General features: G+C 46.2%; 1 protein-coding gene across 1 annotated transcript in view; it reads right to left on the reverse strand.

Annotated features, from left to right (window-relative positions):
• The window catches only part of LOC117460531 (intermembrane lipid transfer protein VPS13B), a 424908-nt gene that overhangs the window by 305797 nt on the left and 95237 nt on the right, over positions 1-23874 (reverse strand). Inside the window, 1 exon segment of the mRNA XM_071205797.1 lies at positions 17634-17758. Coding sequence (XP_071061898.1) covers positions 17634-17758 — 125 coding nt within the window.

The raw sequence follows: 23874 nt of genomic DNA on the forward strand, positions 1-23874 counted from the left end.
AGCTACCAAATGACACAGGTAATTGTAAAGGCAAGTATAGTATATATAGTATTCAGTAATGCTGAATGAAAGCATGAACGCTTCCATCAGAGCTGAGACGTCAATCACTGAGAGCTCCAGCCTAGCAATTGCTGATGCCATTTCCTTTATACCAGCCTCCTCAATATGTCCATTGATCTCTGACAGCCATGAAACCAAATACAACTATCTGACACCAGATGGAGAGGAAGAAACATTCTTACCACAAAGTTAGACAAAATACTTTATAGACTGTGCCACACGAAATGTGATTTTTTTTACTGAAATATGATGTTATTGCAGCTCACAATTCTTTGACTCTGGAGCTTCAGTGAAAAGTGGAACAATATTACATCATACGCCATTCCAGGCTTTAATACACACCTGTTAATACATAAAGCTTACTTGTTGCAGTGTGTGCCTCTGTCCCTTCAGCTTGATCATGTTAAAAGTCTGAAAACATTCCCATGTTTTCTTTAAGAACAGGGAAGGCCTAGTTCATGTGTTGCCTTGTTCAACTCAATGTAATGCAGGCTGCTCTTATAACCTCCGCACCACAACTCAAAGCTGAGCATGACCGCAGCAACCACACGTTGATACAAGGTCATTCAATTAATTATATCCTTCAGCACACAGCAGACTAACTCTGCCTGACAGATAAAACAAGTTCTTACTTCATTATAAAATCACATTTTCGTTGAGAAACACAACGGTTGACAAAGAAACTTTGTTGGGGACATCACCAGATCTGTGTTATAACTCAGTGAACTGAGATTTGACTTTGTTCTATTGATGGAACTCCCGAGTCAGTGTTCACCAGCCAAAATGATTATTCCTATTCAAATTGTCAATTAAATATGCCAACATGTCTAGTAGCCAAATGAGAAAGCCATAGACAATGTTATTACCATTCTGTTCATTTGTAAATTTGACTTGGATTTGTATGGCTCACAACTGACACAGAAAGCATGTGTCCTCTTGTTCTTGGCAGTGCTCTAAGACATAGAACAGGAGCAGCTTGCTAGGACTAACTATGAACAGGAGTAACGAGGCATTACAATCACACCAGAAGCCTCATACCTCAGATGCCTCAAGCAGCCTTCATCAATCACAACAAGAGCAAATATAGAGTCTAGACTACTGGTCCAGACATAGTAGTAGACCTCTCAACTTCACATAAAAAGTCCTACAGGTAGTGCTAAAAACTAAACCAGCCATGGACATTTTCATAAAGTTAGATCAATAATTAAATATAAAGGGAGAACCAACATCCCTTTCTATTCTGAAACATTTGCAAGGCAAGTCAGCTTTTTGTGGCTATAAAACATGCACCTGTAATGGCACATGCTTTAAGAAATTATCCCCATAGTGTGCGGAACAGGGGCTGCTAAAAATGCCACATAAAAGATGGCATTGGGCTGAATTATGACCTGCAATACGACGAGCCACACTGCTGCTGGTTTGTTGGTCGGCTGGTGGGCCTTGGCATGCCTCCATATGCTGCTGCCGTCAGGTGGCCAGGCTTCAGGAATATTATATGGTGCGAGTGTTCATGTGTTTGAGTTAGAGTGTGAGGTTAGATTTTTAAGGAGAGCGCTGCAGGTGGCACTTCTAACATTCCCTCCCTTCTGCCACCTCCCTCCCTCCCTTCCCAAGATTTTTTCTTTTTCTCAGCCACCGATTTTATCTGGAATAACAGGTTTAACAGCCAGACCAAGTGAGACCCTCTCTGTAGAGTCCCTGTGAAGTTGGAAGCCACATACATTGCCTTTCATTAGGGATAAGTACAGCCTGATGCCTCTCAGCTTCACTTTAATTCACTGGGAGTGAAAGTTCATTTCAGAGGGTTTTTCGCTTTTTGCTAACCAAATGAAGGCCCAGTTAGTAAATGGAAGAGTGTATAAGAGAGGTAGTAATCAGTAGTAATGTGTGAGTACTACACCACTGGCTTGAAATTTGATTTTGTCATTTCAGACATCAGTGTAATTCATTCATACAAATTACAGACGGGTTTATCTTACTTTAAAGTAGGAATATAATAATAATAATAATAATAGCTTGGATTTATATAGCGCCTTTCAAGGGACCCAAGGTCGCTTTACAAGTAATAGGGCAAAAACAAACATAACAAAACAAAAGTCAGACAGACAGAACAACAGATCGATTTAAGGGCCGAAAGCCTTGGCAAACAGATGGGACTTGAGGGCCCTTTTGAAGGCGTTGAGTGTGGGGATGTTGCGAATCTCCGCAGGGAGAGCGTTCCAGAGGGTGGGGGCTGCCACACTGAAGGCTCTGTCCCCGAAGGTTCGCAGTTTGGTGCAGGGGGTGATAAGCAGGCCGGAGTCTGAGGACCGCAGGTTCCGGGGTGGGGCATGTGGGTGAAGGATGTACTGGGGGGCAAGGGCATGGAGGGACTTGTAGGTAAGGAGGAGGACTTTGTAAGATATGCGGGACTTGACCGGCAACCAGTGTAGGTGGATGAGAGTGGGAGTGATGTGCTGCCATGGCTTTGTGTGTGTGTGAGTACACTAGCAGCACAGTTTTGGACATACTGGAGCCTGTCCGGGGTTTTGTTGGGAACCCCGAACAGGGGTTGCAGTAGTCCAAGCGGGTGGTGACAAACGCACCGACTCCGAGAGTGACGGTCGGTCGAGCTCGGTGGATAACAGCCAATCCACCGTCACGACCCAGGGAGCGGGGCTTCTGGATGTACAAATAGCCTGGGGGTGTAGCTTGATTGAGTGTCACAAAGTCCTGCTGATTTTGCCATGTCTCTGTTAAGCATAGGATGTCAATGCTTCTGTCAGTGATAATGTCGTGGATGAGTAGTGCTTTGTTGTTGAGGGAGCGGGTATTATGCAGCATAAATGTCACATAGTTGTTCATAGCTGCTGGGGGGAACAGGGAGGGAGAAACCAGGACACTGTCATCACAGGCCAGGGACCTCAGGTAGATAGAGCGAACGGGAGGTTTGGTCGGATGACGTTGTTTGTTGTGATGACGACATCGCCGTGTGACAGACCGTCTGTCAGAAACGACTGGGGGGATAGGAGTTTCGGAATAGAAAAACTTGCATCTGGATGCCCGGTGTATGTAGCGGGGACAACGCAGGAGCCCAAGGGATTTGATAATGGCAAGGCAGTCGGGGATAGTGTGGTAGAAAAAGTTACGAATTTCCAGCGAGGAGTATTGGAGCAGCATCACAAGAAGAGCGGCGAGCCAGCTAGCAGCTAGCACCATTAGCCCTGCAGAAACCGGACCTCGAACCTCGGCAGCGGTGATGGAAAACAGCCCAGTTGGAATGGCCGGACTTTGTTGATAGTCGTGGTTGTGTGGCAGAGAGGAGCCCAGTCGGAGAATTCCGGAAGGGGGACTACGCGGATAGCAGAGCGTGATGGTGAGCTCGTTTTGCTAATGGCAGGATGGCAGAGGCTAAGAGCTAAACAGCAGCCAAACATAGTCGGCTGAGCAACGGAGATGGCAGAAACACAAAACCAGAGGAGAACAATCTTTCCGCTGTGTATGGGAATTAAATAGATGGCAGGGAGTGGTAGACACGAGAAGTAAGCGTCGGCATGAAGAGCGGCGAAAAACACGCCAGCGTCCCCTCAGTTTTCACACTGTGTATAAGTCTGTCTGAATGTGAGTATGTCCTTTTGTCCCCTTTTTAAAACTGTTCTTCTAATCGACTACGCTCTTACACAAAGGTGTATTTGTGTGGCGCAATTTGGACAAGGCTGGTGCACCATTTGGCCTGAAACCTTTGAACAGTAAGTCTCTGAAACAAAATTCAGACTGAAAAGTCTCAGTAATGGCGCGTTTCCACTGCAGGCCTCGCTCGGCCTCGCTCGGTTTGGTTAGGCCTTATTAGGCCCGGCTCACTTTAATGCTGCGCTTACATTACAGTTTAGGAACTGGGGTAGTTACTATAGTAACGCAGTGTAGGCGGAGCTGTGACGTCATCTTCAATGAGAGCCCCAGAAAAACAACACATCCGTTAGCTCTTAGCACTCAGAGCTCACAGCTCTTCATATCTGTTCAGAAACTAGACAAAAGTTAAACAAGTACAAACCACAGACTGCCTGTGTCATGGCGAATACAGTCGCTGGTTTATTTATGTCTGTATAGGCCGTTGTTGTGAGTGTGGACGGTCGGAGCATATATAACGTTAGCTTAGCCAAGCTCCATTTAGAAAACACGCATTTTAAAAAGGGTTTTTCGCCTGCCGTCTGTCTGTCTGCAGACTTGTCAAAGCATTAGTTCATGGTTTTTACTAACCGGTATCAGCATGTTGTTACTTCGGCATCATTTTGAAACGTGTATTACAATTAAATCACGGTCAAATATGTTCATCTTGTTGTAGTTGTAGCCCCCTTGCCAGCGATTCTCTCTCTAGTTTAGCATATTCAGCCCGACTCAGCCTGGTTGTTCCTGGCCCTAGAACCACGATTTTATGGGGCCAGAAAAACTGTGAATTAGGACCCGCTAGCCGGTAATAGGCCAAGTGGAAACGCAACCAAAAACGGGCCCCGCACGGCTCGGCACGCTTAAAGCGAGCTACCAGCTGCAGTGGAAACGCGCCATAAGTGTCAAAGAGATTGCCATGGAATCCTTACTTCTATGACCCTTCAACCTTTACTCTAGCGCAACCAGCTGGTTACATTTTTTATATTTTAGTAAAATATCTCAACAACTTTGGACAGATAACATTTGGTGTCCATGCATCCAAGAGGATGAAATCCAATGTTTTTGTTGACCCCCATTTTACCTCTTGTGCTCCTACAAGTTGTGAATGAACCTGGAGGTGCTGAAAATGTTTTGAGTAATAATTAGGACATGGATGCAAAAGCCTTTTGACTACATGCATCACATTGCCGTAAATGCTCACTATATTGTCTAATTATACAAGTACAACACTGTTGTATGATTTCCATAATTGGTAAGATCACATTAAGCATGAAGTTCTTCTGAGTTAGTGATGCTATTACTAAAGAAACCTTATCACAATGTTTTAGGCCACGTTTACAAAGAGACAAAAACGAAAACGAACCTTAGTTGATATCAAAAAAGTCTTCCGTCCACACAGAATCGGCTCAAGAAACGTGTCCGTCCACACGAGATCCCTCGACCCACTGGAGATGCTGTAGTACATATGCTGGGCCTGTAAGTGGCGCTGTACTTCCACCACAAAATACACCAAAAGCAGCGAAGAAGCATGGTTGCCATGGTTGCCCTTCTGTTTATTCTCCGCGGTGGATTTAGCAACATGTAGTTCATGTAGTTCTCCATGTCCACTTGTTGCTGATGGTTGTGGTAGAGGAGCTGTAGATTTTGCACTAACATCTGTAGCATGGTCAGTTGCGTCTGGAGCACGAAAGCAAACCTGTGATCCGCCATTGTTGTTGGCGAAACACATCAGCAATGACGCGGGTGATGCGGGGTGAGCATCAGAGGTGGGGAGATGGCGTCATCGTTATCAGGAAATGATCGTATAGGACGTAAACACAGAGCCGTTTGCCCCCCCCAGAGCGTTTCGTCCGCAGATCTACCCACCTTGGGAGCCGTTATCGTTTGAGGACTCCGTTTCTGTGGTTCCGTTACGGCCTCGTGTGGACGAACCGTCCATACGATAGAGAACTGTAGCCGATACAACCCGTTTCGTCTCCGGGTAGACGTGGCCTAAGTGACCTCCACAACCCAAGCCAAAATCTAGTGACAGTGATTGAGTGGACCTAAGCTTACTGTTTAACAGATAACACTCACTTCTAGTTATATATTAACAATTGTGAAAACAATTCTAAAGTTAGAATAACCAAATGACACATTTAATTCAGTTGGTTATGTAGTTTCCAATCTTTTAAGTTTATCCACAAAGAAGTAGGTTAAAACACTACAACTGAGCTGAGGTGCTCAGAATGTCATTTTAGGGGAAAGGTAGAATGATTATTGCCCGCAGTCAACTGTAATGTGAAAGTACAGAAAGTATTGGTGATACATATTGCATAATCAAAAAATGCAATATGGGGGACCGCAATGTCAAAATGTGTAATTGCTAGGGGTGTAACGGTATCCGTATTCGTCCCGTACCGTCACGGTTCGGCACGTGCAGTCACACGGCGAATACGCCTTTTTTTACGAGTGGGAAAACAGTCTGTCACTGAGGGCAGTATTACACTATATATAATCCAGGGGGCGGTATTGCGCCTAAACGCCAGCCGCCCGTAAATAACAAATGAAGAACAAGAACAAAACACAACAAAACGAACACAATACATGAAGAAGAAAAGTTAGTAGCTCTGGCGAGTTCACACAACACACAGGAGCTAGAAGACCCACCTGCTTCTTTTAAATCAGGTGTGTGGGAACATTTCGGGTTCCCTGTGGACTACAACAATGATTTTGTGGATCGGACGAGGACGGTGTGTCGGCGTTGTTCGACAGTGGTGCGGTATGCTAGTGGTAAACTACGTCAAACATGCTCAATCACATCCGAGTCAGTCTCAGTCCCCAGCGAGAGCGTTTTCTCGACGGCAGGTGACATAGTTACCGCCAACAGATCTGCCCTCACTACTGACAACGTAGACTAACTCATCTTTTTGAAGAACAACTTGAAAATAGAGTAAAGCTTGAGTACCTTTATTTAGGCATAAATAAGGCCTCACACACTCACAAGTTAATTACACATGTTAGACATTGCTCCTAAAGGTACAGATTATATTTAGTTTTATATTTATCATTGTATTTATTTTATATTTTGACATCAGAAGATGTTATACAGTTCTGTATTGCCTTTTATTGATCGTGATTCAAACACTTTCTTATTATTTATTTTTAATATTTTCAAGACATTCTTTTTAGTTGTACAGCTTATTGAACCTTTTTGTTTGACATCAGCCATTATACATAATATGGCCATCTGAGTGTGTGTGTTACTGTTTGTGGTTTGTTTTTAACTGTGCAATACAGTTAATGATTCCAAATGTTAGAGTTCCTTATTTTCATACCAAAACTTGCACTACTGTTAAAAATAAATAACAGCAAAAAAAAATTATGCATTTGGGACTTTTTTTTTGCTTTTCCTTGTTGTACCGAACTCATATCGAACCGTGACCCCCAAACCGAGGTATGAACCGAACCGTGACTTCTGTGAACCGTTACACCCCTAGTAATTGCTGTGAAGCATTTACGATTTTAAAATGGCTTCTGCTTTAGAAATTGATGAAACAAAGACATTCCATAGTTGCATGGATCGAAGGTCTCACACACAATACCAAATGCCCAGTAAAAGCTTAGGCTGGCAGGAAGAAGATTTGAAGGCAGTGTAATTTCCCCAGTGAAAGCCCCTTGCTGCCCACTGTGAGAAGCCAGAGCCTTTGCGGTGAGACTGAAGGAAATACGAGCTACAGTATGCAGTGGGCCAACTCATCAGGAGACGTACTGGGCCATCACAGACACCCAGTGCCTCTTCCAATCTACTAGGATCACCTGGCAGTCCTTTACTCTGTTAGCTTAAACATGAGCTGGCTGCATGTTTGGTAGAGCATTAGAGCGAGAGAGGGCGGAAGAGGGAGGCTGCATGTAGCTACAATTTACATTGGTAATGGAAAAAAGCCTATCCAATAATCTGCATAACAAAACTACTAAAGACTGACGAAGAGACAACAGAAAGCTTTTCCTCTGACCACTCCCTCACTCTTTCTGCCCCTTAAGGTCTCTTGCTTCCAGCTTTCTTTCAGATGTCCTTAAAACATCAAAAGTAGCACTGCATAGTGTCTGTTCAGAGAACAAAACATATTGGAAAGGGGTGTTGTTGGAGTTACATCAGTGCTGAGGAGAAGACCCACAACAAACATCAAAACAGTCAGATTAAATGCTACCACCTGGTGGAGTCCATCTTTGGATTCACCATCGACCCAAAGTGTCACTCTTGCCTCGGCTCTCAACTTCAGGAGAGGAACTGTCTGTGACGGAACGTCTGTCATCCACAGACTGAAATGCCATTTCTCTAACATACTGAGAGCACAGTTAAGTCAACTGAATTAAATAAGCCTTTTAACTTGGAAAACGTCTATGTTTTCACTCATGTCAAGACAACTAAGCAACACTTTGAGTCAGCTCAACAACCAACAAATCTACTTATTACTGTGGCCTGTCACTCAGCAACCTCTATTTCTGCAACCACTGTCTATACTTCTCTGTCCAACCTGCTCAAAACCAGTCTCCCAGGAGCAAATTGTCAGCTTGTGTTAATTGGATTTTGACTGTAGCGACACACAAATCATGAAGCAAGACTTCCATGCCTCACGCTTAAACACAAAAGGTCAAATAAGAGTCACTTCAGGCTTAAAATGTTGGGATCAGAACTTTAAACCCTGCACAATACACACAGTCACCTGTCGAAGTGTCAATAATGATACATTTGGAGATGAGTAAAATGAGATGAAGTGTAAATAATCCTGTTACAGGTCTAGAATGATGTTGGATATTACGTCTTCACCTATTTTGAGGTATGATGGCAATGCTGTCAGATCAGAGTCTAGATAGACTAATATAATGTATATTCAAATCAAATGAAGATAAGGATTTCTGGTGCATAATGTTATTGGAAAAGTACATACTGTATTCATCAAAGGCTTGCTTAGAACAAAGAATAACTGAGCAGTTTTTGTATGTGTCGAGGAGACTCCGTGAGAGGTTGACAGTGGCATTTCTAAGCGCTGATCCAGGCTGAAAGAAACCACAGAAGGGCATTGATCTGAAAGGCTCTGTGGAGACGAGAAACATCTAGTGATTGTCAGCAAGAAAAATAACATCCGTTTGACATCTGAATCCACTATTTGAGGCAGGCAGGGCAGAAACAGGGGGGCTGGAGATCAAACAAGCAGCTAGAAGTCTCTTATTGGGAGCAGAAAGCGCAAGGAATCAGGTTCTGTCTACAGACAGGCTCACATTGAATAAGGGCTTTGTGCTTTCCTAAGTGGCCAGCAAACCTCTGTACAGAAAATAACATGTTTGCCTGGAGAAGAAGTCAGAAAAAGTCTAAACCATCTGCAGCTCTTTGACATGTTTAAATCTAAACTAATGGAAGGAAATCGATTCCCAAGCTAGTGCTCGAGCACAGGTGTCCTGCTCTAACAGGCACTTTGACTGCAAGGTGTGAAAGAGGGGACACAGTGTGTGTGTGTGTGTGTGTGTGTGTGTGTGTGTGTGTGTGTGTGTGTGTGTGTGTGTGTGTGTGTGTGTGTGTGTGTGTGTGTGTGTGTGTGTGTGTGTGGGCGCGCGTGCGTGTGTGTGTGTGTGTGCTTGTACGTGAATCACATCTTAATTTCAAAGACCAAATTATTCCTTCATCCGTGGCTACCAACGTATAACTGTTGTTCCAGTGTGCTGAGATCAGATCTCTCAGATATCTGGAGGAAGATTGAGGTATACATAGAAAGACACGCTACTAGAAAGACAGTCGAAAATGGTGCATTTCTCCGTCTGAATGTGGTGCACTTTTGCAAGGTGTTTAGAAAAATTGCTCGTGTTACCGCCCTTACATGCTAAACTCTTATTACATTTTTGGCAACGAGCATTGTCCACATCGAGACGGGTAAAGTTTAACCACATCTTGGAGCGCTTTCTCTCCGCCATCTCTGCCGTGTGTGTGTTGCATGCATGTAGCAGCCGTGTGTGTGTAAACTGCCCCGCCCCCACACACAGAGACAGGGGAGAGAGATCTCTCGTGCACTAACCCTACCTCTGCACAACACAACTAATGGTGTCAAACACATTCAGAAGGCAAGTCATTCCACAAATTGACTCTTGACAAGGCACACGTGTTAATTGAAAACCATTCCAAGTGACGACCTCATGAAGCTGACTGAGAGAAGCCAAGAGTGTGCAAAGCTGTCATCAAGGCAAAACGGGGCTACTTTGAAGAATCTCACTGCCTGTTAGCATCTGGCATCTGTTAGCATCTAGCTCTCCTGCTCACAAACATTTAGCCATCCCTGCTTATACAAGTAGTAGTTTTAGTTGTCTGCGGAGGCCTACTCCCACCTGTCGAGTACGGCTGTACTGAGTTGTTTTTCCTCCGGAGACGTCGCGAAGAGACGGAGCGGCTCCACCTGCTGCTGCCTGCGATCTGCGATCTACGGAGGCCTGCTCGTCGCGAAGAGACGGAGCGGCTCCACCTGTTGCTGCCTGCGATCTGCGATCTACGGAGGCCTGCTCCCACCTGTAGAGTATGGCTGCACTGGAGAGGTTTTTACCCCGGAGTCGTCGCGGAGAGACGGAGTGGATCCACGCTCCGGGCTTGGCCTGCTTCCACCGGGCGTATGCTGCTGTGCGGGGGAGGATTTTACCACGGCTGGGGCCTGCTTTCCACCTGTCCTGGTTCTGCTGTTGCAGAGGCCTGCTTTCACCCCGGGGATACCACGCTGCTGCTTTTGTCTGTCCTTTGCTGCTGTGCTGATTTTGCTCCAGGAACATCGCGGATACTGTGTGCTGGTCTGGGAAAATGGCCCATATCGGGATTCTGCTGTGCCTGTTAACTATTTTGGACGATGAGAAGATCTCTAGTCATTCTGAGGAGTCTACTGGATTCTGGTCTGTTCTGCCACCCGCAGTGGGCATCCCCTGCAAAGGTTCGGATGTGTTACACAAACAATTTCCGGTTGCCTTGTCACAGTCTATCTGCTCGACAAAATATGTTTGTCTTTTTTGTTTTCCTGCGATGATGGATCTTCATGACTGCTTCTTAAGCTCTAATCACACTCTCGCAGACTTTTCCGGTGATTCTAAAGTAGATGACAATGTATGTGTGTTGCTTAAGAGGAAAATATGCCTGTTTTGTTGTTGCTATTACTGTCAGGAAATGTACAACCTAACCCTGGTCCGCCCAGTAGTAGTAGTCAGATCGCTACTCCTGCTGATTTTAAAGCTAGATCTGGGTTGGGTTTCATCCACTTGAATGTGCGCAGTCTGTTAGGTAAACTAGATTTTGTCCGTATCTGGGCGAGCTAAATAAATCTACTCTGACATTGCCTTAAATGGTTTTAATGTGTATCGTACCGACCGGCCTAATAAAGGTGGTGGCGTTGCCATTTATGTTAAGAATAAGTTCAGTGTATCCACATTAGTTTCCAAATCTATCAGTAAGCAATTTGAATGTTTAGCCTTAAATATAGAAGTGGCAAAGGGTCAACAGGTCATGGTCGTGGGCTGCTACAGACCCCCCTCAGCTGGCTAGGACTCCTTGTCTTCACTAGCAAATCTTTTATCGCAACTAGACTACAAGGAAATAGTGCTACTTGGAGATTTTAACTGGGACTGGTTAACTGCAGTGTCAGAGGATTTTAAAAACCTTTGTATCTCTTTAAATGTTACTCAGATTGTTGACAGTCCTACTCGCCGAAACATTAAGTCCCCAAATAAATCCTCCCTAATTGATCTCATTCTAACTAATATTCCCTATAAATACTCAGCTGTGGGAGTATTTGCAAATGATCTGAGTGACCACTGTGTTGTAGCCACCATTAGGGACACAACATTCCAAAAGGTTAAACCTCGCATTATTATTAAGAGAGACATAAAACATTTTGTGGAGCAGGGTTTAGTTCATGATCTGTTTGGGTTTGATTGGGGAAAAATCGATCTGTGTGCTGATGTAGAAACCGCATGGTCTTATTTTTATCTTGGTTTTATGGAAATTATAGATAGACATGCACCCCTGCGTACATTTAGAGTGAAGGGACGAGACAATCCTTGGTTTTCTGCTGAATTATCTAGTCTCCTACATGAGAGGAACAAGGCCTGGGCAAAGGCTAGGAAATCAGGCTCAGAGGTAGAATGGCTGCGTTTTAGGCAGCTAAGAAATAGATTCACTTCACATGTCAAAAGTGCTAAGTCGAAGTACTATCTGTCAGTTACCACAAAGAACCTGAACAACCCTAGAAAATTCTGGACAGCCATAAAATCGATATCCACCGGTGATATCCGTAATGAGCTACCTCCGTGCCTTACCACAGCATCTGGCTCTATATCGGACAGGGCTACTATGCTAAATTGTTTTAATGAGCATTTTGTGTCCTGTGGTTCTCTGTTTCATTCTGTTTCTAATTCTGCTTCTGTGAACACCACAGTCGGTGACTCAGAACAATGTGGTCTGGAAAACCCTTTCAGTTTTACTCCTTTTACTGTTGATGTTGTTTGTGAAGTCTTAACCAAGCTAGATCCTAAAAAGCCGGCTGGTCCGGACAACGTAGAACCTTTCTTTTTAAAGATAGCTGCAGATTTTATTGCTCCACCTCTCACTACTCTTTCTAACCTCTCCCTCAGCACGAACAAAATCCCAAAAGTATGGAAGTCTGCTTATGTCCTGCCTTTGCTAAAAGGAGGGGAGGCCACCTTATTAAACAATTATAGACCCATCTCTAAATGGTCAGTTCTGGCTAAGGTTCTTGAACGCCTATTGAGTGAACAGGTAAAGGTGTTTTTATGTACAAATGACATCCTGTCTAAACATCAGTCAGGATTCAGAAAGCAACACAGCACCATCACTGCCACAATGAAAGTGGTGAATGATGTGGCGAGTATTTTAGATAATAAGCAGAGTTGTGCAGCTCTATTTATTGACCTGTCCAAAGCGTTTGATACCGTCGATCATCGCATTTTGAAGCAGAGGCTGGTCAGTATTGGCATATCCAGCCTTGCAGTGGGTGGTTTGTGAACTACCTCTCTGAAAGGTCCCAATGTGTTCAGTTTGATGGGCTGTCTTCTGAGTAGTTAAACATTGCTAATGGTGTTCCTCAAGGTTCAGTTTTAGGTCCGCTATTATTCTCTATCTATTAGGGCTGTGCATCTTCACTGGTCTCACGATTCGATTCGATTACGATTATCCTGTCAACGATTCGGTTCGGTTCGATATCCCGGTGCATCACGGTGCATCACGATTCATACCAATGCGTTGCATCCTCGATTTTCTATATTACTGCACATGGCTTATTTTTCATAATGCATACATAGAGTAAATACATATGAACTCTCTTTTTATTATTTAGAAAGTGCTTCAGAAATCAATAACATAAATGTCTTGACATTAATTTATAAACCAAAATAAATGAATTGTATAGGTCTAGCCTCCGTGTGTGAAGTTGTTCCATCCTCAAAAACAAAAAGCTAATGCTTCTGCAGTCTAGCTGCAGCTTCTAGCAACGGCCTTCTGTTAAGAAAGGACACTGAAGGTCCTGAATGTGGCATCACACACAGGACTTGAGTCTGAACACAGCAGACAACAGGAGTATTTACAATAGCATATACAAACAAAAATACTGCATGTGGGTGCACACTTACATTCTCTGTCTTACTGTGACATACATCCCATGAATGTATGAGATTAAATTAGCTTCATTATATCTCAGTGATTAAGTGAATAATAAAGTTTCTATCGGGTCACTATCAGCCTGTCACTCATTATTTTCAGGGAGGGGGCGGGGCTTGGAGGAACGGAGAGGAGACGGTGATCGCGGAAGCTTTTTTCCTCCTGCCTTCACAAACTTTACACACGTATATATCGTCTGCAAATTGCTAGAGGACATTCATACTTTGCAATCCAAGACTTAATTAAATCCACCAAAAACCTGACATGATTGTAACGCGATTATTTTTGAAAAACATAAATCCCTGTGCCACAGCGACACGGAGTGATTCAGAGCGGGTCCTTCTGCTTTTGGTTCTGGACTGGTGGTGTTGTGTTGGTGGATAAAGCAGACTGCTCCGTGTTTGGTGCCGCTGTCACGTCTGTTCCCTGATCTCTGCGTCACCGATAGTGATGGGAATTCCGATTCCCTTCGGGGACACGAATCTTTTGATTCAGTTCACTTGAAAGATTCGTTCACTGATTCGTTCACCGGTTCGCGAACGACTTCTGGTGATTTGCACGTTCGCGAACGATTCGTCTTTGTACTTAATTCGTTCAGTGAGTCTTCACTACTGCCGAAGTCCGTACAAGAAGTTTGCTGGCGTAACATTTATGATATTAAAACACATTTTCCACCTCACCTTGTTGCCCCATGAATTATGCACTGGGAATAGGCTACATATTATTTAATTAATATAATTGGCCATTGTTAAATCTCTCATAAATGTGTGCCTGACTATACGATGTATTACAGCAGGCTAGCACGTTATACTTTCAAACCCATGCATGGACTATGTGCTTAAATCCCAAAGCATTAAACTCCATTTGGCCGAGTTCAAAGTGAATACAAAAATATATCCTCTACATCGGTGACGATTTATTCATATTCTATAGTATGTACCCATCTATGTTTACCTTTAGCTAGCGGCTAAGCTAGTGGGACGCTACGGAGCCCAGCTATCCGCCCTCTGAAGCTTTTAGGGCCGACAGGGAGAGGAGAATGTCCCGCTAACGCTGTGTGAGTGTTTCACATTAGCAGGACGCTATGGAGCTCAGGTATCCGCCATCTGAAGCTTTTAGGGCCGACAGGGGGAGGAGAATACAACGATGTGTGTATTTATTGCTAAGCTAGCTGGACGCTACGGAGCCCAGCTATCCGCCCTCTGAAGCTTTTAGTGCCGACAGGGGGAGGAGAATCTCCCGCTAACGCTGTGTGTGTGTGTGTGTGTGTGTGTGTGTGTTTCACATTAGCGGGACGCTATGGAGCTCAGGTATCCACCATCTGAAGCTTTTAGGGCCGACAGGGGGAGGAGAATACAACGATGTGTGTATTTATCGCTAAACTAGCTGGACGCTACGGTTCAGGTATCCGTCCTCTTTATTGCGGACAGGTTGAGGAGGATGTCCCGCTCCTGTGTGTGTGTGTGTGTGTGTGTGTGTGTGTGTGTGTGTGTGTGTGTGTGTGTGTGTGTGTGTGTGTGTGTGTGTGTGTGTGTGTGTGTGTGTGTGTGTGTGTGTGTGTCGGAGCTCAGGCTCTGATTACAGTAGCTACACTGTAGGAAACAGTTCTGAACTGTTTCCGCCAGTTCTTTAAGTTCGTCGTTCGCGAACAGCTTCTCTTTAGCGGCGACTCAAACAAACGAATCGTTTTGTGGGAGGAATCAGTTCCTCTCGTTCACTTCAAAGATTCGTTCAAAAAGAACGAATCGTTCGCGAACGACCCATCACTAGTCACCGACCGATTTGATATTAAAGTGACAGAAAAAACGTTATAGTATAGCCGCGGCCGGAAAATCAGGAAGCAACGTTACTACTCTATAACCGATTATCTTCCGTCACTGCATCGAGACCGAATCGTCCACGTCTGCATCGCAATGCATCGTAGAAACGATTATTTTCAACACCCCTACTATCTATATTAATAGTTTAGGTGAAAATTTCGAAGGAGCAACTTACATTTTTATGCGGACGATACCGTGATGTACTGTGCAGGTCCCTCGATTAACGAGGCTGTTGTTAAATTACAGGCTGTTTTTAACATTATTCAGGCTCAGCTCTCTGAACTTAAGCTTCTTTTAAATGTGGATAAAACAAAGGTAATGCTAAAAATACACCGGAGACTGCTTTGGATATTGTAACAACGCAAGGAATACAACTTGAAGTGGTTACCTGTTACAAATACTTGGGTATCTGGCTTAATGATGATTACATTTCATGTAAATAACCTGCTTAAAAAGCTGAGGGTTAGGCTAGGTTTCTTCTACAGAAACAAGTCCTGTTTCTCGCTTGAGGCCAGGAAAAGGCTCGTCGCTGGGACCTTTTTACCTGTGCTGGACTATGGTGATTTGTTATATATGAATGCACCTGCCAATTACATGAGCAAGTTAGATGCTGCGTATCACAGTGCACTGAGATTTTTTGACAAATTGTAAAGCACTTACGCATCACTGTACCCTGTATACCAAGGCGGTTTTGCCATCACTTACTGTACGGAGGCTCAGTCACTGGTACTTTCTCATTTACAAAGCCATGTTAGATAAACTACCATCTTATATCTGCTCCCTGATCTCTCTGCGAATTGAAAGTACTTATTGCCTGAGATCGCATGCTGTGGTTTTATTAAATGTGCCAAGTGCTAGGACTGTCTTAGGGAAGAAAGCTTTTAGATGTGCAGCTCCACTAACTTGGAACGAAAATTACCAAGCTAGTACCACTACATGTTTTCAAAGCTCGGTTGGATGCTACACAGTCAGATGCTGTTGGTACCTGTACATGTGGTTAGATATGTAAATTTTAATCCCTGTACATTTTGCCGTATGATGTCCTTTTGTTGTTCTGTTGTTTATGTTTGTATGTCTTCTTTTGGAACCTACTGCTGCAGGTCTCCCTTGAAAAAGAGATCATTGATCTCAATGGGATTTTACCTGGATAAATAAAGGTTTTGAATTGAATTGAAATATAAAATATAAATCATATTCTGGATTGTTTAACACTTTTTTTTACTAGATAATTCCATATGTGTTCTTTCATAGTTTTGATGTCTTCAGTATTAATCTACAAAGTAGAACAAAATAAAAAACTTCGAATTTGAAGGTGTGTCCAAACTTTTGACTGGTAGTATACATTTCCCTTATTGTGCTCATTTCAACTCCTAGCCTCTGTGGGGGACATCCCTAATGAGTCATCATCTGTCTGGTAAAAGGACAGGGATATAGCAATATGTTTTTTCCTCTCTTTTGACTGTGTTGTCTTATTTTCCTCTCCTTATGTTTCAAACCATCTGACAAATTGTTGCAATTGTTACCCGATGACTGCATTTTTCTGTTTTCCCCACGGACCGCGGCAGAATAGGCTCATCCATTACTTTAAATACCCTCTGAGGCACTGCCCGCAAAAGGCTGCAATCCTCTCTAAAAAGTACAATACATGGGGATAACTCTTCATATACACACACTGTATACAGAAAAGCAAAGCATGCATACAAATACCAAGCACGCATACACAGAGGAGGTTCACACCCAAACCTTTCTGAAACCAGATGAAACTTTCCATGAACGTCTGCCTCCCCACTTTGGTATGCATCTTCACTGGATTACACTGATGAGTGATTGTTAACTTTATTAACCATTTATTGTAGTTGACTTGACACTTTAGCCATCATCCATGTTGATCAATTGTATATGTTAAATCTTAAAACAACACATGGATCTAATAAAAATAGGTACTCCAGGACTCAGCCTGTGGCAATTTTCAGCATACCAGTCTTCTTCAGTTTTTTTATCTTTTAATAAACAGAGAAATCATGTTTTGAGGTAATCTTTGGATACTTTTGCGGCTCAAAAATGTCGGGATGTTTATACTAAACACCCAGACATTTTTTCTCTGTAAGGCTAAAACGATATGTTGTGTCAGCAGCACCCTATTGAACTGTGCTGCACATATGGATTTCAATAACAATACTGTTTAAATAATCAGCAACATGCAGAGTGGACTTGGCAAAGATTGGCCAGAACAAAATTCAGAGAGACATTTTGAGACACAGAATCATTTGGGTGGATTAAAAGCAATGCATTAAGAGCAAAACATGTGACAAATTACGAGGTGAATTAGTATTGGGAAGAATTGGGTGTGATCTCTTTGAGACAATCCCAATAATTTTAAATAGGCAATATTAAATGTTAAGGCTTAAGAACAATTTGAGGTAGCTCACCAGTATGCAGGCATCTGGATCAGCTTCCCATAGAGCGCAGTGCTGAAGGAAGGGATGATGGGGATGAGAGGCAGGAAACCCCCCGTACTGTCCTGGCATGTCAAACCTGCCTGGAACCCAAGCACCTGGAAAGAGAAACAGAAAGAAAGCAAATGTGTGAGAGATGTTGAGAGGTAGAAAGGGGAAGACAGGGGAAGAAATATGCAGACAAGAAAATGCATTTGCAGCAACATATAAGATCAAACCATTCCCTGGATCCCCAGAAAGAAACATGGCAATTCTTATGGTGAACACAGTGTCTGGAAAGAAAGCACAGAAGCACAGAGCAGGCGTTTATTGTTCTCTCATCGCAATTGCCACTGAAATGCTTAACCCTATCTGTTCCCAGCGGACATTGTGTAGCGCTCTTACAGGCCGTGGCTATTGGCAGAAAAAAAAAAGGCAAAATCTTTTAAAATACCGTTTTGTTTAACTCTCCAAAGAAATCGATATATATTTAGTAGGGCTGTCAAGTTAGAACGCGTTAGAGCAGTTAAAAAAAAATGTAACGCCACTAATTATTTGAACGTGCGATCAACGTATGTGCATTTGTCCTCGGCCCGCCCCGTAGTTTCAGAGCCCAAAGGCTTGACGTTGTTGTTAGTTGGATGGTGAGAGATTTTAGCGAGATATATGGATACAAAGAAAGGTGTTTTAAACGGCAAGCCAAGCACACAGCTGATGCTGACAGCCTGCCGCTCGCTTGCGGCAGACCACGCTTGAAAGTTTGCCGGGGAGACGCCTGGACAACAACAGCGATAGCTAAATGGGTGACTACAGCTTAACATTGTGGAGGACGAGGGGCTGCGTTCGATCATTCGGATCACATCCAACGTGTCGACTGCACATCACAGCGCATTATTTTGACCCACAGTGGGAACTTCAGTCTCATGCTTTGACTGCTATGAAGACAGAGGAGCGGCATTTTGCCGACAACTGTAAACAGGCTTGTCTGTTTGAGCAACTGGCTCAGTGCAGAGAAGTGCACAGGGTCGAGAGAGAGAGTGTGAGAGAGAGAGAGGTTCCAGGTTGTTCTGTGGAGAATATTCAGGAGAATATTTGTCATTGTTCCAATGATAATAAACAAACATTTGCATAAAGCATATTTGTCCACTCATATGTTGATAAGAGTATTCAAAACTTGAAAAATATTCCTCTAAGGTACATTTTGAACAGGTACACAATGTGCGACGAATTTGCGATTAATCGCGATTAACTATGGACATCATGCGACTGAAATTCGGGCGGCACCAAAGTTGTTCTGGAAAACTGTGCGACACCTCAGGAGGGGGAAGCAGGGAACCATCCAAGCTGTGTACAGTAAGGATGGGACGTTGTTGACCTCAACTGATGGAGTGTTAGGGCGTTGGAAGGAACACTTTGAGGAACTCCTGAACCCGACAACTCCGCCCTCTATGTTAGAGGCAGAGCTGGAGTATGACGGGGGATCAACACCAATCTCCCGGGGGGAGGTCACTGAGGTCGTCAAACAACTCCACAGTGGCAAAGCCACACTACTCAGCCTCCCCGGGAAAGTTTACTCCAAGGTACTCGAAAGGAGGGTCAGGCCGATTGTCGAACCTCAGATTGAGGAGGAACAATGCAGATTCCGTCCTGGTCGTGGAACGACGGATCAGCTTTTTACTCTCGCAAGGATCCTGGAGGGGGCCTGGGAGTACGCTTATCTGGTCTACATGTGTTTTGTAGACTTAGAGAAGGCGTATGACCGAGTTTCCAGGGAGTTACTGTGGGAGGTGCTGCGGGAGTATGGGGTGAGGGGGTCTCTACTCAGGGCCATCCAATCTCTGTACTCCCAAAGCGATAGCTGTGTCCGGGTCCTCGGCTGTAAGTCGGACCCATTTCCGGTGAGGGTTGGCCTCCGCCAGGGCTGCGCTTTGTCACCAATCCTGTTTGTAATATACATGGATCGGATTTCGAGGCGTAGTCGTGGGGGAGGGGGTCTGCAGTTCGGTGGACTAACGGAGCGTCCACACTACAGCTCTAAAAATAGCTTGGAGCTGGGCGTGTCTGGAGCTTGGGGATTTTATTCAAGCAACACGACCAACAACCAATCACATGAATCTCCCGCCCCCAACATACAAAGCAAAAACCCCCGGGGATTTTATGCGAGCAATATATATATAAACTCCCCAAACAGGTGAAAACCTACCAGTTTCCCCCACTGTCTCTGCCACCTCCCTCCATGCCTGGTTCCTCCGGTTTGTATCCCGGTAGGTGAAGAGGGTCTGGTCATACAAAACCGGGTGAATTGCTACGGCGATAGTTAGTTTCTCCTCCGACTTTTTTTGAAATATAGAAATGAACGGCGGGATATCTCTCCCAGCTTAGACGCGGTTTGATTGGCTACAGCTTCAGCTGTCAGATTTTGGGAAACGGGATTTGATTGGCTGGCGCTGGCTACTCCGGCGTCTCAGGCGACAGAAGTTGAACATTGTTCAACTTCTGTCGCCTGAGACGCCTGAGACGGACCGCTCTGCTACCCACAATTCAGTTCGGCGAAAAAGCGCGGCTACGTGACGTCACCCCATTGAAAGTGAATGGGCAGATTGGAGCAGATTGGAGCAGATTGGAGCTTTCGACGCTGTCGACTCTGTAGTGTAGACGGGCCGTGAGGATTGCACCACTGCTTTTTGCAGATGATGTGGTTCTGATGGCTTCATCGGTCTGCGACCTTCAGCACTCACTGGATCGGTTCGCAACCGAGTGTGAAGCGGCTGGGATGAGGATCAGCACCTCCAAATCTGAGGCCATGGTTCTCAGCAGGAAACCGATGGACTGTCCACTCCAAGTAGGGAATGAGTCCTTACCCCAAGTGAAGGAGTTCAAGTATCTCGGGGTCTTGTTCTCGAGTGAGGGAACAATGGAGCGTGAGATGGGCCGGAGAATCGGAGCAGCGGGAGCGGTACTGCAGTCGCTTTACCGCACCGTTGTGACGAAAAGGGAGCTGAGCCAGAAGGCAAAGATCTCTGTCTACCGGGCCATTTTCGTTCCTACCCTCACCTATGGTCATGAAGGATGTGTCATGACCGAAAGAACGAGATCGCGGATACAAGCGGCCGAGATGGGTTTTCTCCTTAGGGTGGCTGGTGTCTCCCTTAGGGATAAGGTGAGAAGTTCGGTCATCAGGGAGGGACTCGAAGTTGAGCCGCTCCTCCTTCGCGTCGAAAGGAGCCAGTTGAGGTGGTTCGGGCACCTAGTTAGGATGCCACCTGGGCGCCTCCCTAGGGAGGTGTTATATCTCTCACAGGCTCCGCCCTCTACTGGACTCTGTGGGTACTCTCTTACCCCGCAAGCATTCTCCCACTGAGACTTCTATAGACGTAGCCGGCCCTGGGCGGGCCTACCTGAATGCGCGCGCATCACACCGTATAAAAGGAGGCCTCGCCTCCTGACTATCATCCTTTTCTCTTCAGCAAGCGGAAGTGTTTTTCACGGAGCTTAGAAAGACGGAAAATTGAGAGATAATGGAGTCAGTTCTTGACCACAGGACCTGCCCGAAATGTCCAAACCTGATCGCGGGAGCGGATCCACACCCCTCCTGTTTTTTGTGTATGGGGCCTAACCACGCTGTGAGCGGTATGGGCCCGACGCCGGCATGCTCAGCCTGCCAGATGCTTCCTCGGCTCACGCGTGAGCATCGTGGGCAGCATTTCCTGTCAGCAGAGACTCCGCGGGAGGAGGTGGAGGATTCGGATCTCGACGTCGTCGAGATGGGCGAGTCAGGAGAGGAGGAAGTGCCGTTCCGATTCTCCCTTCCGTGGGGCCAGACAACCCCGATTCCGGAGGAGGAGGACGAGGACGCCTCGGTGTCGGGAGGTCCGACTCTCAGGTCTGCACGTGTGGATTTCCCAGCGGTGATGACCCTGGCAGCGGAGCGCGTAGGCCTACCGCTCCCACCACCGCTGCCACCGAGGCCTATAAGCCGCCTGAGACAGGGGTTTTACGGCCCGGTGCATCCAGCGCAACCAACCTTCGTTTCGCCCCAACTGCCTGATATATGGCGGTGTGTGGAGGCGACATGGCAGCAGCCATTTAAACGAAGGCCCCAGTAGCCGCTATGGCAGGCATCATCAAGGTGGAGGGCCGCCGGACACAGCGTGTGCGGGTGTGCCCCCCCTTGATGAGAGCCTGGCGGCCCATCTGCTTCGCGGGCGGCTGGTTGGGCGGAGGGTAAGCGACCCCTGCCCCCGCTGCCCCGGGACCGAGACACTCTGGAATATCTGGACAAGATGTTCAAGCTCGGTACGCAGATGGCGGCTGCAGCCAATAATCTCGGCGTGTTGGGCGTCTCCCTGATCACCCCTCAGGCAGCCGCCCCCGCCCTCCTGTCACAAGATGGGAGCGATTATCCGGACCGCGCTATAGGTCAGATGAATAATCTGATTCATGGCGTGGCCGCTGCAGCAGGGCGGGTGATTTCCTTGGCCACAGTGGCGTCTCGTCACGTGTGGTTGGGACTCACTGCCCTATCTAGAAAAGACCGAGAAGATCTCCTCGGAGCCCCCGTATCCACGGAGGGCTCTTTGGGTCAATCTCCTCGGTCACTCAGCGCTTCAGCCGGCTGGAGGAGGAAAGGGTCCAGCTTAGCAGGATGCTACCGCTGGCCCCGCCTCCGGCCCCGCTACGCGCTCCTCCACGCGTTTCCATGCAGGCGAGGGAGCGCAGTGCGACAGTGAAGCGGAGGGAGAGGCGCCGGCACGGGGGTCCCGTAGCTGCGGCGCCCTCCACCTCTACGGCCCATCACGTGGTACCGGCATATCGGCAGCCACGGGAAGGGCTGCCCGACCTCGGCAGGCTCATCAGCAGCAGAGAGCGGCCGGGTGGGGTGCGCCGTCAGCCCGAAGCTGACTGGCGGGGGGAGGTAGCGTCTCGGCGGGGGGAGAACTCTCTTCGCCCGGGACGCGAGGGTGAATCCCGCCTCCTCCCTATTCGATGCACAGATTCCTAAAGAAATTAAAATAAAGAAAAAGTTGATCTGTATCCAAGTCTAAGTGTCCTTTGTTTCCACAATGCTACACTTACACATGATGTCTGTACAGATTCCCCACTCGCCGCCCCAGCCATAGCTCCTGTAGGGAGGAGGCTAGTGGGAGTGCGCAGATGAGAGTGATGAAACGTAAACAAAGCTATCGTAATGTTATACGGGTACAGAGGCATTATGGCCGGCATATTGCTGTTGGGGAACACACTAAGCCTGGGGTTAAGACTCCAATGAATGCAGGTTACCAGAGTTGCATTATGGCAGCGCCCGCACTCATAGAAGAGCGCGTTCAGGGACCTTAGTAGACCGCACTACTCCTATGAGGACTCCGATTAATGATGTTCACCGTAGGGGTGAAAACAGCATTTTGAGGGAGCGCTCGCTCACACATGAGCGTGCGGCGGTGCGTTCAGGGTCCTCAGTAAATAATCGGCCCTTTCTGTGTCGACCCTCCATGGGCGAATCTTCCCTTCACGGGGAGTTTTGCGGCGGGACGGGTCGCCAGAGAGTACCACAGCTTTATAGCTGCGGCCCCACAGCTGAGTGCATGCCCTTTAACACAGTGTTATGGGGAATGGAAACTCAGCTGTGTACTATCAGGTGGATGGACAGGACGCTGAAACGGGGCTATTCACTCCAGTTTGCAGCGTCCCACCCCCTTTTATGGGCATGCGAGAGGTGAAGCTATCCTCTCGAGAGGGGATGAGTTTCCTCTCAGCAGAGATTCAGGCTCTGGTGCAGAAACAGGCTGTGTCTGTTGTGCACCCTCAGCGCAGGGAAGAGGGTCTTTATTCCATATACTTCCTGGTTCCCAAGAAGACAGGGGAATTCAGACCTATTCTAGATCTCCGCGGCCTGAATCGCCACATTTCCCGCAGGAAATTCTGCATGCTAACTATGAAACAGTTACTGGGGCTGGTGCAGCCAGGCGATTGGTTCACCACCATCGACCTGAAAGACGCGTACTTTCATGTAGAAATTGCTCCAAAGCACAGAAAGTATCTGCGTTTTGCCTTCCAGGGAATAGCTACGAGTACAACAGACTGCCGTTCGGCTATTCCCTATCCCCACGCACATTCAGCAAATGTGTGGCCACAGCGCTTCAACCGCTGCGCGCACACGGCATGAGAGTTTTCTTTTATATAGACGACCTCATAGTCATGGCTGGGTCACGGGAACAGGCAATGTTTTGCACAGCAC

Source organism: Pseudochaenichthys georgianus, chromosome 16, assembly GCF_902827115.2.
Source record: "Pseudochaenichthys georgianus chromosome 16, fPseGeo1.2, whole genome shotgun sequence".
Lineage (NCBI taxonomy): Eukaryota > Metazoa > Chordata > Actinopteri > Perciformes > Channichthyidae > Pseudochaenichthys > Pseudochaenichthys georgianus.